Below are 16413 nucleotides of genomic sequence, written 5' to 3'. Positions count from 1 at the left end.
TACAAGGACTGAACATAGAGGAGATGAGGGTAATCAAGTAACGAGTGGAGCTTATCAGAATCAGAATCAGAATTACCTTTATTGTCATCCAAAAAAAACAAGTCTTTTGGACGAGATTTCTTCACCCACAGTCCAACAGTAAGAGCAATAAAATAAGCAATTACACAACCCCAAACCAACACAAAACACAAAAAAGAAACATCCATCACAGTGAGTCTCCCCCAGTCACCTCCTCGCTGTGATGGAAGGCCAGAATGTCTTTTCTCTTCCCCTGCCGTCTTCTCCCGCGGTCAGGATGTTGAAGTTGCCAGGCCGTGCCGGACGGTGAAAGGTCCGCAGCGGGCCGACCCAAGCCCCGTGATTCAGGGCGGGTGAAGATGCTGCCGCTGCAGGTCGGGGCGGTTGTTGAGCCTATGCATTGGGGTGTCTATGCGTTGAGCCTGTGGGTGTAAGTGTGGTCTCAGTAAATACCTCTTATCTGTGTTCACTAAGGAGGAAGTCATTGTAGCCAGAAAATTCAGGGAGAGGTAAAATTCTAAAATATGTTAGCATTGATAGTATGAGGTATCAGATATCTGAATTGATACAAAGGTGGATAATTACCCAGGATTTGATCTAATGTATTTGATGTATCCAGGTTGCTCTGGAACGCAAGGAAGGAGTTGTTGCGGCCTGACTTCACTGGCCATTGGCTGAGGTGCCAAATGAATGGACCACAGCGTGAGCCTTCACTCAGCAATGGGCAGGGATATGTTGGCTAATTGCAGCCATCTGAGTCTAACATCAGCAGAAGGGAAGCCACTGGAAAAAAATCCTGAGCAACAGGATTAGTCCAAACTTGGAAAGACAGCGATTAATTAAAGATAGTTAGTGTCTAGGTCAGATTCTGTCTCACCAATTAAACCAATTTTTTTATTGTCTATTGTCTATTGTCTATTTATGAGGTAAAAATATTATGTTGATGGGGGAGGTGTAGTTGATGCCATCGAATGGATTTCAGAAAAGCCTTTGGCAGGGTCCCACATGGAAAGTGGTCCATGAGGTTTGACCTCATGGGAAACAAGGCAAGTTCACATACGTGTTGGATTCTTGGCTGGCATGGTGAAAAGAGATAGAGGGTTATGGTGAAGGATTTTTTTGTGACTGCAAGACTGACCTGTTGTGTGTCTCAGAGATCTGTACTGGTATCCTGGCTGTTCATTATATAGAATTACCATTTGGAAATAAGATCAAGAGATTTGCAGGTGTCATGAAAATTGGCCATGTAGCTGATATTGAGAAGGATAGTTTACGAGAAAATAATGATCAATTGGTAAAATGTGTAGAGTAATCACAGATGTTATTTATTCCTGATAAGTGTAAGATGATGCATTTGTGAGGACCCAAATTATATTGGAATTGATTTATTATTGTTACCAAGAAACAGTGAAAAACTTTGTTTTGCATGCTTTCCAGGTATTTTATAAGTATCTCATAAGTACATCAAGGTATTGCAGGAAAGAAAAATAAGCCAAGGGCAGAATATAATGTTACAGCGAAAAAGAAAGTCAATAGACAATAGACAATAGACAATAGGTGCAGGAGTAGGCCATTCAGCCCTTCGAGCCAGCACCGCCATTCAATGCGATCATGGCTGATCACTCTCCATCAGTACCCCGTTCCTGCCTTCTCCCCATACCCCCTCACTCCGCTATCCTTAACAGCTCTATCCAGCTCTCTCTTGAAAGCATCCAACGAACTGGCCTCCACTGCCTTCTGAGGCAGAGAATTCCACACCTTCACCACTCTCTGACTGAAAAAGTTCTTCCTCATCTCCGTTCTAAATGGCCTACCCCTTATTCTTAAACTGTGGCCCCTTGCTCTGGACTCCCCCAACATTGGGAACATGTTTCCTGCCTCTAATGTGTCCAATCCCCTAATTATCTTATATGTTTCAATAAGATCCCCCCCTCATCCTTCTAAATTCCAGTGTATACAAGCCCAATCGCTCCAGTCTTTCAACATACGACAGTCCCGCCATTCCGGGAATTATCCTAGTGAACCTACGCTGCACGCCCTCCATAGCAAGAATATCCTTCCTCAAATTTGGAGACCAAAACTGCACACAGTACTCCAGGTGCGGTCTCACCAGGGCCCGGTACAACTGTAGAAGGACCTCTTTGCTCCTATACTCAACTCCTCTTGTTATGAAGGCCAACATTCCATTGGCTTTCTTCACTGCCTGCTGTACCTGCATGCTTCCTTTCATTGACTGAAGATGTAAAAAAAAGTGTAAGGGCCACAACACAGTAGATTGGGAGATCGGGAATTGATCCTTTCAAGAGTTTGATAGCAGAGAGACCGAGGCTGTTCTTTAATCTGGTGGTAGCTTTCAAGCTTTTGTATCTTCTGCCCAACAGGAGATGGGAGAAGTGAGAATGACCAGGGTGTCAGTGAATATGTTGGCTGCTTTCCCAAGGCAGCGTGAAGTACAGATGGAATTGATGCAGGGGTTGATGTGATGGACTGAGCACGATCCACCATTTTCTGCAAATTCTTTGGGGTTGTGGGCAGAACACTTGCCCGCCAAGTAGTGATGCATCCGGCTCGGGTGTCCGCATTGCTGCATCTGTAGAAATTAGTAAGAGTCATTGAGGACATGCTAAATTTTCTTCACCTTCTGAGGAAGTAAAGACATTGTGGTGCTTTCTTACCAGGAATGATAAAGTTCTACGGAGTATTGAGCAACATAGTGTATGTCTAAGGATCCCTGAAAGTAGTGGGAGCACAGGTTGAAACGATGGTGAGGAAGGTGTACAAGATAGTAGCTTTCATGGGTCAGGGCAGAGTATATAAGAACTGGGAGGTAATCAAGAGTCAAGTATTTAATTGTCATATGCACCATACTAGGTTAATTCCCGGAATGGCGGGACTGTCATATTTTGAAAGACTGGAGCGACTAGGCTTGTATACACTGGAATTTAGAAGGATGAGGGGGGATTTATTGAAACGTATAAGATTATTAAGGGGTTGGACACGTTAGAGGCAGGAAACATGTTCCCAATGTTAGGGGAGTCCAGAACCAGGGGCCACAGTTTAAGAATAAGGGGTAGGCCATTTAGAACTGAGATGAGAAAAAACTTTTTCAGTCAGAGAGTTGTGAATCTGTGGAATTCTCTGCCTCAGAAGGCAGTGGAGGCCAATTCTCTGAATGCATTCAAGAGAGAGCTAGATCGAGGTCTTAAGGATAGTGGAGTCAGGGGGTATGGGGAGAAGGCAGGAATGGGGTACTGATTGAGAATGATCAGCCATGGTCACATTGAATGGCGGTGCTGGCTCGAAGGGCCGAATGGCCTCCTCCTGCACCTATTGTCTTTTGTCTATTGTCTATATTTGGAACAATGAAATTCTAACTTGCAGCAGCGCATTTGTAATAGATAACATTATAAACAAACTAAAACAATTCTCAATCAATCTCCCTCCTGCACATCAATAAATGCAAAACGATAAAAGGCCGGTCACTAGTACAACCAAGATGGATCAGAGTTCAGAGCTAAGTTGGTGTTTGTAGAGTTTAATAGCCTGATGGCTGTTGGGAAGAAGCTGTTCCTGAACCCGGATGTCACAGTTTTCAGACTCCTGTACCATCTTCCCGATGTCAGGAGTGAAATGAGAGCGCGGCTAATCTCGCAGAGATCGAGTTCCCTGAGGTTGGTAGCACGTTCACAGGGGATGATGGTGGTCAATGCTGAGCTGTAGTCTGTGAACAACAGCCGGATGAATGAGTATCTATTGTCAAAGTGGTCCAGTGCAGAATGGAGAGCCAGTGAGGCAATTGATCTACTGTGGTGGCAAGCAAATAGGTCCAGGTTGTTGCTGAGGTAAGACCTGATATATGCTATAACTAGCCTCTCAAAGCCCTTCATCACGGCGCATGTTAGTGCCACTGGTCGGTAGTTATTGAGGCACGTTACCTTACTCTTCTTGGGCACCAATATTATTGATGCCCCTTTAAAGCAGGTAGGAACATGACAACTCAGTAATGAGAGGTTAAAGATGTCTGCAAAAACTCCAGCCAGGTGGTCAGAACAGGTTTTGGGAATGCGACCAGGTATATCATTAGGTCCGGACGCTTGCTGAGGGCTAACGTTCCTGAAGTATCTTCCATCGTCGGCTTTGTTGACTGAGATTGTAATACCATTGGGGGCCTGAGACAGCACATGATCTGGATTTACATCACCAGACTTGAATGCGCGAGATCTGATCTTCAAAAGATTGTGGACCTCCTGGTTCATCCAAAGCTTCTGGTTGAGGAACACCTATGGTTTTGGTGGGAGCACACTCCTGCACACATTTCCTTGTGATTCCAGGAACAGCCGTGACGTATTCGTTGTGGAGTCCTTGAACGTTGCCCAGTCTACCAGCTCCTAGCAATTCTCGAGTCGTTCCCCTGCCTCCCCTGACCAGCTCTGTACAACCCTCACCCTTGGGCTGCGCTCTTCAGTTGCTGCCGAAACACAGGCAGAAGCAGCACAGCAAGTGGTGAGGACGAGGGACGGAGCCATGGGCATCTTTGATGGTGAAATAGCAGTGTCAAAGGTGTTTGATCCCCTGGTGCTGCAGAACATGTAATGTGGGGGGAGGGGGGTTGTGGACCTCTGTGCTTCAGTCAACCATGTTTGTGGCATCAATGGAGACTTCCCCAGTGCTACCTGGCACTGTACTCACTGTAGGTGTGATCCTCCATGATGCTGGGCATCCCCCTGCCACCAGGATGGCAAATGTACCAGCGGGCAATCAATCAACCATGCCTTGGGCAGGAATAGACACAAAGTGCTGCCGTCACTCAGCAGGTCAGGGAGCATCTCTGGAGAATGTGGACAGGTGATGTTTTGGGTCGGGACCCTTCTTCAGACTGATTGTGTTGGAGGGAGGGCGGGAGAGGAAGCTGGAAGAGAGGTGGGGATGAGAGAAATTCTAACAGTGATAGATGGATACAGGTTGGGGTAGGGGGTTTATAGGCAGATGATCGGAGAAAGGCCTGAGATTAATAGACAAAGTGTGATAAAGGGTAGAAGATGTACAAATGGTGATGCAAGAGGAAGGATTGCAGGGGGAAGGGGACAAGGGGAGGGAGGGGAGGGTGGGGAGGGAGAGGAGGGTGGGGAGGGTGGGGAGGGAGGGAGGGGAGGGAGGGGAGGGAGGGGAGGGGAGGGGAGGGGAGGGAGGGGAAGGAGGGGAGGGAGGGGAGGGAAGGGAGGGAGGGGAGGGAGGGGAGGGAGGGGAGGAAGGGGAGGGGAGAAATGGATTCAAATGCAGGTGGGGCACAGGGAAGAGAGGACGGGACAAGAGGGAGGAAGTTTAGTGTAAGAAAATAACTGCAGAGGCTGGTACAAATCGACGGTATTTATTCACAAAATGCTGGAGTAACTCAGCAGGTCAGGCAGCATCTCAGGAGAGAAGGAATGGGTGACGTTTCAGGTCGAGACCCTTCTTCAGACGGAGGGAGTTGGTGGGTTGTTGTTTGAAAGGTTATAAAGTTATAGAATGATACAGCATGGAAACAGGCCTTTTGGCCCAAATTGCCCACACCGGCCAACATGTCCCAGCCACAATAGTCCCACCTGCCTGCATTTGGCCCATATCCCTCCAAACCTGCCCATGTACCATGCTAACTGTTTCTTAAATGTTGTAATAGTCCCTGCCTCAACTACCTCCTCTGGCAGCTCGTTCCATACACCTACAACCCTTTGTGTAAAAACGTTACCCCTCAGATTCCTATTCAATCGTTCCCCCTTCACCTTAAACCTATGTCCCCTGGTCGTTGATTCACCTACTCTAAGCAAGGGACTCTGTGCATCTACCCGATCTATTCCTCTTATAATTTTATACACCTTTATAAGATCACCCCTCATCCTCCTGCAGTCCAAACAGAGTCCCAGGCTACTCGACCTCTCCCTATAGCTCAGACACTCGTGTCCGGGCAACATCCTCGTAAATCTTCTCTACACCCTTCCCGAAGCACCTCTTCAACCGTAACACTGACCTGAGGGGTAATCTTTTCACGCAGAAACGTAAGGAACGAGCTGCCGGAGGAGGTAGTTGAGGCAGGAACAATTGCAACATTTAAGAAACATTTGGACAAGTACATGGATAGGACAGGTTTAGAGGGATATGGGCCAAATGCAGGCATGTGGGACCAGTGTAGCTGGGACATGTTGGCCGGTGTGGGTAAGTTGGGCTGAAGGGCCTGTTTCCACGCTGTAAGACTCTATGACTCTATGATTTTACAGAGCTGTGAAGTTGTAGGTACCTTTCCAGCTTGACAACAACTTTCCTATAACATGGTGCCCAGAATTGAACACAATACTCTAAATGCAGCCTTGTCAACGTCTTAGTTACCAACGCCTTAGGTTAGTTGTCTAAAATTGGAGAACTCAAAGTTCACACAACTGTGTACCTGATATTCTTCTTGGATAGCGTACAACCTAACGTGGCCTCAGAGGAACTATCAGCTAATGCATTTTGTATTTCGGAAATATACAGCCGTTGAAGCAAGTTAAAGTGGACGGCCATCAACAAGAGGGTCATTGCAGCCCCATGGCCTGTGTATATCTGGTGCACCCATGGCCTGTGTATATCTGGTGCACCCATGGCCTGTGTATATCTGGTGCATCCATGGCCTGTGTATATCTGGTGCACCCATGGCCTGTGTATATCTGGTGCACCCATGGCCTGTGTATATCTGGTGCACCCATGGCCTGTGTATATCTGGTGCACCCATGGCCTGTTTATATCTGGTGCACCCATGGCCTGTGTATATCTGGTGCACCCATGGCCTGTGTATATCTGGAATTTCTCGATGGGGCAATCCATAACAGGTTAACATTGAACTCCGCAATCCAAACCAGTGCCTCTGCTCATCAGTGATTGTGCTCTTATTAATGACGCCTATTGCAAACAAGCTAAATTCATGTAATTAAAATCCACTCAACATCCTGGTCAAAAGCGAATGACTCAACATGGATTTACGTTTGCAACCAGGATCAGGAACAGCATCCTGTTTGTTCTCATGTAATGAAACAACAGAGGAATAAGTAAAGTAGATTGCCTTTCACCTTCAGAATGTAAGACAGGAATGGTTGTGCAAACCTGTGCTTCACGTAGGTAGCTGTTTACAACAAACATGGTCAGAGTTCAGGGCTGGAATACTAACTTGTCAGTCACCAAAGTGCAATTTCTATAACTATTATTTTCCCTTTATGCAGCTGGAGTTGAGTTTAGTTTAGAGATACAGCGCGGAAACAGGCCCTTCAGCCCACCGGGTCCGCGCCGCCCAGCGATCCCCGTTTACTAACACTATCCTATACTTACTAGGAACAATTTTTACATTTACCGAGCCAATTAACCTACAAACCGGTACATCTTTGGAGTGTGGGAGGAAACCGAAGATCGCGGAGAAAACCCACGCAGGTCACGGGGAGAACGTACAAACTCCGTACAGACGGCACCCTTAGTCGGGATTGAACCCGGGTCTCTGGCGCTGCATTCGCTGTAAGGCAGCAACTCTACCGCTGCGCCACCGTGCCGATTCTTCCTAAATTCCAGTTTTATAAGCGTGTAGGTAAGCAGGCTTCTTTAACATTGAAGAGAGTGCCCCATGGCACATTGAAAACACGGTAGTTGTGGTTTGGATTGTAACCTATGAATTGAGAATAGTGTACAATTACTTGCACGTGTGGTGAGTTGTACAAGGTTTAAAAAATATATCACCATGGAATACAGGATACTAAAAAAAATAGCTGTGTATCTGTACGCATAAGATCACGTCCCTTTAAACTTTAAACCCTGATGAATTATTAATATTTAAAACACATTTGTTAATCCATTTTACGTTTTTTTTCCAAAAAAATAAAATCCATCACGTGAATCTGGTCACAAAATTAAGAGACACCTTTTTGGTCAGATGTTTATAATCATGTTTATCGAGTAAACAAATCACAATTATTCATATAAAGGCAGCACTGGCTAATCAGTCAGAACAATTTTCATAAGTAGATATTTTTCCTTAAATTCCTAAATAGTCCAAACACTAGATGGGAATAGGAATAGGAACACTTTATTGTCACATGTGACGAGGCACGGTGAGATGCTTTGCTTGCATACACAATGTAAACAAATAGCAGACACCTATGGTGCTAACAAAGTTACAAAGCACGCTAGCTTCCCCTTTTGTTCTCCCCCCGCCTGACAGTTCCCCCCACATCGGGTCCCCATTGTCCTTTGTCCCCCCCCCCCCCCCACTGTTCTCCCCCCTCATCCCTCACAGTGGTCCCCCCACCAACAATGGGTCCTCCATTGTTCTTCCCCTCCCCCATCATGGTGTTTCCCCCACGCCAGGTCCTCCATTGTTCTTCCCCTCCCCCATCACCGCGGTCCCCCCACCATCAATGGGTCCTCCACTGTTCTTCCCCTCCCCATCACGGCGGTCCCCCCACCAACAATGGGTCCTCCATTGTTCTTCCCCCTCCCCCATCACAGCGGTCCCCCCACCAACAATGGGCCCTCCATTGTTCTTCCCCCTATATCTGAAGTGTAATGCAGTCCCATCTCCAGAGAACTTGCACTACATTTTCTCACCTCTTGCACGATGGGAAGTCTGAATTCTCTTTCCTAACTAGATGATTCCTCAACATGAGAATTCCTCTCTCTCTAAAAAGATAAATTAATTCAGGTGGGGATTACCATTCCTATTTTTGGAAAGGTACTGTTAGCATTGGTCACATTCAATGACAATTGGAAAGAAAACAATTCTTAGTCGATCATTATTCTGTCCCTCTCTATCGTGCGACATTTTTCTGATATAATATTCATTAGATCCCTTATGATTTTCTTTTTTCAATCATTAATCCTCCAAATGATTTTCCTTTGTACCTCACAAGCTCCATAAGTCATACTAAACATCTTTTCCACCTGAATCCTTACGATGTTAAAGCTAAGATTTATCACATGTTCCACGCTCACGTTTGGAAACTACAATCTGTGATCTGCTTTAATCTCCTCTTCTAAAAGCTGTTGATTTTAACAAGAATGTAATTTTGTCCTGTCACAGCTTGTTCATTAACCCCGATTTTCCATTTCAAAGCATTTTAGTGTCCTATCTGTGGATCTGTGCCAACAAATGAAGTTTTACACTGGAAGACATTTTCTCTTAATTGTTTTGTTTAATTACTTGTAAAAACTGGAGCCGATGGTATTCCAGGAAGCAGCACCACCCCCTTGTTCACCGATGTTGACTTGGAACCTTTATCTAAAAACACAAGAATGATTATATTTTAAAAATAAACTAATTAGAGCAAAGTACAAAAATTAAAACTGCTGCAAGTTATAAAACAGTAATTAGTTAGAGGCACAACATCAAAACATCGCAGACAAAGAGAAAATGGCAAAGAAAACAGCCATTTGGTCCATCGAGTTGATCCTAACCAAAAGTGAACCATTTGAGACTAATCCCAACTTTCCTTCTTTTGATCTGCATTTCCTTTAGCTGAAAAAGTAATTACGTATCTCTCTCCTAATCTATCCAACGATTGGGTGACAAAATATTGGTAGCGGTTTATTATCGTGTGCTATCCGATTGACTCATACATCAAGTACAATCAAGCCATACATGGGTACAACAGGTAGTGAGTGCATAGAGAAAATACCAGAGTGCAGAATATAGTATTAGAGCATTATAGCTACAGAGAAAGCGCTGGTAGAAGAAAAGTGCAAGGCCATAATGAAGTTGGTTGGAAAATCATTAACTTGCGTAGTTTCAACCTTTGGTGTCTGTTGCCCAAGAGGAGAGGAGAGAAAAGGGAATGACCAGGGTTTGGAGGGTCCTTGATGATGTTGGCTTCTTTTCTGAGGCAGCATGACGTATGGTTGGTCAATCGCAGGGAGGCTGGTCTCTGTGATGCATTGGTCCGCAACGCTCTGCAACATCTTGTGGTCAACGAGAGGGTAGTTGCCAAACTGAGTATTTAGATTTAGATTTAGAGATACAGCACGGAAACAGGCCCTTCGGCCCACCGGGTCCGCGCCGCCCAGCGATCCCCGCACATTAACACTATCCTACACACACTAGGGACATTTTTATTTTTTATTTTAACATTTGCACAGCCAGTTAACCTACATACCTATACGTCTTTGACACTACCTCTCATTTAATGTGACTAGACCAATCCTGAACTCTGGTGTAATCATTGTTTTTTTAAATTATGTTCTCCATGTGTTTACAAGGAAAAGATTCATGAGGATGTTACCAGGAATGGAGGACTTGAGTCCTAAGGCTAAACTGGACAGGCTGGACCTATTTTCTCTGTAGTGGAGGAGGCTGAGAGGTGACCTTATAGAGGTTTATGAATTCACGAGGTGCGTAGATCGGAAAGATAGTCACTATCCACTTCCTAGGGGTAGAGTTGTCTAACACTAAAGGGTGCAGTTTTAAGGTAAGAGGGAAAATGTTTAAAGAGGAACCAAATTTGTCACACAGAGGGTGTTGGGTATGTGGAATGAACTTCCAGAAGGAGTGGTAAAGGCAGACACAATTACAACATATAAAAAGCATTTTGGACAGGTACAGGAAGGATTTAGAGCAATATGGGCTAAGTGCGGGCAAATGGGATTAGCTTGGATAGTCATGTTGGTCGGCATGGAAGGGTTCGGCCTAATGAAAGGGGGAGGGGAGGGGAGGAAAGGAAGGGGTGGGGGAGGAGGGAGGATAAGGGGTTGAGGGGGATGGAGTGGGGGAGGGGAAGGGGAAGGGGAGGGAATGGTGGAGGGGGGGTGGAGGGAGGGGGGAGGGGAGGGGGGAGGGGGAGGGGGATGGGGGAGGGGGGGGGAGGGGGATGGGGGTGGGGAGGAAGGAAGGAGGAAGGGGAGGGTGGGGGAAGAGGGGAAGGGGGAGGAGAGGGTGCTGCACCAATGCAGGGGAGGTTTGGGCCCAACGAGTCCACTTGGTCAAGTCAATAGTGTTTTTCACCTTCCCTTGGATATCAATGGTGGGAAACTGACTGAATGTTAAGTGGTGAGACTCTCTTTTATTGGGAACAAATCTGTGACACGGAAGTCAATTGCTATGCCTGAATGTTGTCCAAGTCTCGCTGAAGGCAGGCATGGATTAACTGTGTAGGAAGGAACTGCAGATGCTGGTTTAAACCGAAGGTAGACACAAAATGTTGGAGTAACTCAGCGAGACAGGCAGCATCTCTGGAGAGGAATGGGTGACGTTTTGGGTCGAGACCAAAGAAGGGTCTCGATCCAAAACGTCAGCCATTCCTTCTCTGCAGTCATGGACTATTTCTCTGTTGATGACAGAATGGACCACACATTGTAATCATGTGGAACTCCACTCCAGGCGGCCTTACAAGATCCATTGACCATTTCCCTTTGATCTTGGACAAATTTAAATTCCATTTGGAGTAAAATGGAGTATTCTGCAAAAGCTCCACAGGGTCAATAATCATCAATAGATAGAGAAATAAAGTCAATCTCTTCAATCCTTGGCAAACTGCTGCAGATTTTGTATATGTTGTGTTGGCACTACAGCCAGGAAGTGTTGCTGGTGGTGGAGGAAGGCACAACTGAAGAAGCCCATGATATCGGTGCTGAACATGATGGCAAGACCATCACTTATCTACCTGCACATAGCCCACATCCCTCCATTCCCAGCTTATCCATATGCCTGTCCAAAAGTCTTTTAAATGCCATTAATGTATCTGCTTCAACCACCACCTCTGACAGCACATTCTCGGCACTCCCCACCCATTGTGTAAAGCTCTTGCCACACACATCTCCTTTAAACTCTGCCCCTCTCATCTTAATGTTACGTCCTCTAGTATTTGGTTTTTTGAATCCTGGGAAAACGATTATGACTGTCTACCCTATCTATGCCTCTCATAATTTTATATATTTCTATCAGCTGCAATCTTTGGCATTCCAGAGAAAGCAATCCAAGTCTGTCCAACCACTCCCTGTAGTTAATATCCCTTAACCCAGGCATCATTCTGGTAAACCTCCTCTGCACCCTGCAGTAATACGAATATCACTGTACCTTAATTGGTACACGTGGCAATAAAAGACCTTTGAAACCTTTACCCCCTTTCCAAAGCCCCCACATCAAACCAGTAATGGGGTGACCAGAACTGCACACAATATTCCAAATGCAGCCTAACCAAAGTCCTGTAAAGCTGTGCCATAACCTTCTGACTCTTATACTCAATGTCCCAACCTATTAAAGCAAAAATATCATAAATATTTCATACCTTCTTAATCACTCTATATACTCGTGTTGCCACTTTCAGGGTGTTATGAACTTGTACCCCTAAATCCCTCTGTGCATTAATGCTGTTAAGAGTCATGCCATTAATTGTATATTTTCTGCTTACATTTAACCTCTCGAACTGCAACATCTCAGACTTGCTCGGATTAAACTCCATCTGCCATTTTTCCGCTCATTTCTGTAGCTGATCGACATCCCGCTGTGTACGTTGACAACCTTCTGCCACCCCTACAATCTTGGTGTCATCTGTAAACTTATTAACCTAACCCATCTACGTTTACATCCAATATCACAAACAGCAGTAGTCCCACCACAGATCCCTGCTGAACTCTACCGGTCACAGACCTCCAGCCTGAATATTGCCCTTCCACCACCAACCTAGACCGATCAGTAAGACAGTTCCGAACCCATCCGACCAAGTCACTAATAATCCCGTGCATCTTAATCTTCTGGATCAACCTCCCATGGGGGACTTTATCAAATGCCTCACTAAAATCCATGGAGGCAACATGCACTGCCCTGAACTCATTGATGATCTTCATCACCTCCTCAAAAAACTCAATCAAATTAGTATGACACCACCTGCCCTGTACAAAACTACGTTGACTCTTCCAAATTCTCTTCCAAATCAGAGTGAATCCCATCCCAGAGAGTGCTCTCCAATAGTTTCCCTACCACTGACGTGAGGCTCACTGGCCAATAATTCCCTGGATTCCCTCTACTTCCCATCTTAATAAAGGAATAACTTTGGCCCCTCTCCCGTTCTTCGGGACCTCGCCGACAGTTAGGGAAAACTCAAAGATCTTTGTGAATGTTCCCATCATCTCCTCTCTTGCCCCTCTCATTAACCTAGGATAAATCCCATCAGGTCCTGGGGATTTATCCACCTTAATGCTCTTCAAGAGCCGTAACACCTCCTCCTCAATCCCAAACGAGCCTTGCATATTAGTATTAGCACCGCTCAACACCTTTTCATTTGTTACCAGCTGCAAGTCGAGAGTCTGACGGTACTCTCTCTATTTGCCTGGGTAGCTCAATTAACTCTCAAAAGCAGCCAGGACAAGACCGCTCGCTCTGCTCACCACCACAAGCACTGACTCTCTGCTGCCAAAGCACCGTGACTACATTGAAAACCACCCACAAGATGCTCAGCACCAATTTGCCAGGATTATCTCACCCTTTATCGACTCATTCTTTAACTTTTCCAATCTGGAGGAAAGCGCATTTCGATATTTGATGTGTGTTCCAGCATTTTCTAACTTTATGATGTTAATATATCAGCAACAAAGCCAACAACTGGCACATTGGAATAGTCATTCATATATGGGGAAATGTTGAAAACAATGTTGTTGTTAACTTATGAGAAAAGATTGAAAAGACCTGCAGCTGCACAGAGTGGTGGAGGAAGCTTACAACTTCACTTGGCCAACTTCACTTCATGAGCCTGCAACACTGCCAGGGCCATGGGCCTCTATGGCAAACAGTACTTAAAGCAACTTGGACTTTGAAAATCTCAATGTGCTGTTTCTATACACTTTGTACTTCATCTAAGATTGTGCTTATGTATAGTAATACTTTGCTAACTACATGCAAAAAAAATAATTTAATTGTTACCTCAGTAACATTAAAGAATCATTGAATTGCAGAGAATGTTATTTTTAATTAGAACTTATAAATATAAAAATATAAATATAAATATAAAATCTGAATATAAACATAAAAATTCTAAAGCATTTTGAGAAATAGAGCAAAAATCATCAGATAATTTCAAATTAAAAATCAAGTTAATATTCAAGAATAATCAAGTAATTCTTTTCTAGAATAATCAACAAACCGATTATTTAAAAGAAAATACTTTCTCTGCAATGGATTGGTACATCATTTTCAATATGCAGTTTCTGTCTCTCGTGGCATTCTCAGTTAACACAACTTTGCAACAAGAGTCACGAACAAGCACATTGTTCAGGGCATTAGACTAGTCTGAAGAAGGATGCTGACCCTAATGCCTATTTCCTTCCACAGATGCTGCCTGACTGGTTCTGTTCTTCGTGCAGTTTCCTTTTTGTGCAAGATTCCAGCATCTGCAGTCTCTGTGTCTCCTTGTAATTAACTACTTGTAAAAACGCAGACCGCACTTATAAATTGGATTTTAAAAATTATCACAAAACAAAGTGATGAAAAGAACATGCTTACATTCCGGGCTGCTTAAAACAGACGAGGATGAAATGATCAGTGTGAGGATCCATAGTGATGGAGTCCTACTGGTTCCCATCTTGTTTAGAACTCGGTCTGAGCTGCCGAGCCCCCTTGTAGGTGGCTGGTCACCTGTGGCTCAGTCTTTTATACAGGGAAACTCAGCACGTGTCCAGATTGCAAGGGACTGTCGGGAGGAGCTCACCAAGATAGAATTTGTTTTACCCTTAAGTGTCAATATCAAAACACTCCTGAGATCTGATTTAAGGGATATGTGTGTGTGGCAAAGACTGTTTGCTAAACAGGAGTGGAAACTTTGTGGTTTATTTATTCAATAAACAAGTAAAAGATAAAAGAAATAACAATCAGAAAGTAACTGACAGGTTGACAAATTATTTCCTAATTTCAAGCTATTTGTGAGGCAAATTGTGAGAACGACAGACAAAATTATCACCACAAAACCCAAACCTGAAACACTTCTTCTGTAGCTGCAAATATCTCGACCGATTTGATCCTACAGTCTTCGAGCTATTTCCACAAATTGCCCTGAATTTGCCAACATTTTTTTTACATTTATGGATTTACACCATGCCAATTAACCTCCAAACTTCTATGTCTTAGGAGTGTGGGAGGAAACCAAAGATCCTGGAGTAAACCCACACAGATATGAAGGCATGAGAGAGGAGCGGGCCAAGTTCAAATGGAAAAGGATCCTAGCAGGAATGACGGTGGAACAGCAATGGCAGGAATCTCTGGGCATAATCCAGAAGATGCAGGATCATTTCATTCCAAAGAGGAAGAAAGATTCTAAGGGGAGTAAGAGGCAACGGTGGCTGACAAGGGAAGTTAGAGATGGAATAAAACTAAAAGAAAAGATGTATCTCTTAGCAAAAAGTAGCGGGAAGCCAGAGGATTGGGAAACTTTCAAAGGACAACAGAAGGTAGCAAAAAGGGCAATGCGGGCTGGAAAGATGAAGTACGAGGGGAAGCTGGCCAAGAATATAAAGAAGTACAGTAAAAGCTTCTTTAGGTATGTTAAGAGAAAAAGATTAGTAAAGACAAATGTGGGTCCCTTGAAGGCAGAAACGGGTGAAATTATTATGGTTAACAAGGAAATGGCGGAAGAGTTGAACAGGTGCTTCGGATCTGTCTTCACTAAGGAAGATACAAACAATCTCCCAGATGTACTAGAGGACAGAGGATCTAGGGAGACAGAGGAACTGAAAGAAATTTTCATTAGGCGAGAAATAGTGTTGGGGGTAGATTGATGGGAGTGAAGGCTGATAAATCCCCTGGGCCTGATGGTCTGCATTCCAGGGTACTCATGGAGGTGGCTCTAGAAATAGGTGGTCATTGGTGATTATTTTCCAAAGTTCAATAGATTCAGGATCAGTTCCTGTGGGTTGAAGGATAGCTAATGTTATCCCACTTTTCAAGAAAGGAGCGAGAGAGAAAATGGGGTGTTACAGACCAGTTAGCCTGACATCGGTGGTGGGGAAGATGTTGGAGTCATTTTTTAAAGAGGTAATAACGGCGCATTTGGATAGCAATAAAAGGATTGGTCCAAGTCAGCATGGATTTATGAAGGAGAAATCCTGCTTGACTAATCTACTGGAATTTTTTGAGGATGTGACAAGTAAAATGGATGAAGGAGAGCCAGTGGATGTAGTGTATCTAAACTTTCAGAAAGCCTTTGTTAAGGTCCCACACGGGAGGTTGGTGAGCAAAATTAGAGGTATTGGGGGTAGGGTATTGCCATGGATAGAGAATTGGTTGGCAGACAGGAAGCAAAGAGTAGGAATAAACGGGTCCTTTTCAGAATGGCGGGCAGTGGCGAGTGGAGTGCCGCAAGGCTCGGTGCTGGGGCCACAACTATTTACAATATATATTAATGATTTGGATGATGGAATTAGAAG

General features: G+C 44.6%; 1 protein-coding gene across 1 annotated transcript in view; it reads right to left on the bottom strand.

Annotated features, from left to right (window-relative positions):
• The window catches only part of LOC144602457 (mucin-2-like), a 74062-nt gene that overhangs the window by 45980 nt on the left and 11669 nt on the right, over positions 1-16413 (bottom strand). The window contains exons 2-4 of the mRNA XM_078415603.1: positions 9212-9289; positions 7098-7150; positions 3671-4298 (exon numbers count right to left, since the gene is read on the bottom strand). Coding sequence (XP_078271729.1) covers positions 3671-4298; positions 7098-7150; positions 9212-9289 — 759 coding nt within the window. The remainder of the gene's footprint in view (positions 1-3670; positions 4299-7097; positions 7151-9211; positions 9290-16413) is intronic.

Source organism: Rhinoraja longicauda, chromosome 18, assembly GCF_053455715.1.
Source record: "Rhinoraja longicauda isolate Sanriku21f chromosome 18, sRhiLon1.1, whole genome shotgun sequence".
NCBI lineage: Eukaryota > Metazoa > Chordata > Chondrichthyes > Rajiformes > Arhynchobatidae > Rhinoraja > Rhinoraja longicauda.
The sequence above is the reverse complement of the archived record's forward strand: the minus strand, read 5'-3'. Positions and strand labels throughout refer to the sequence as shown.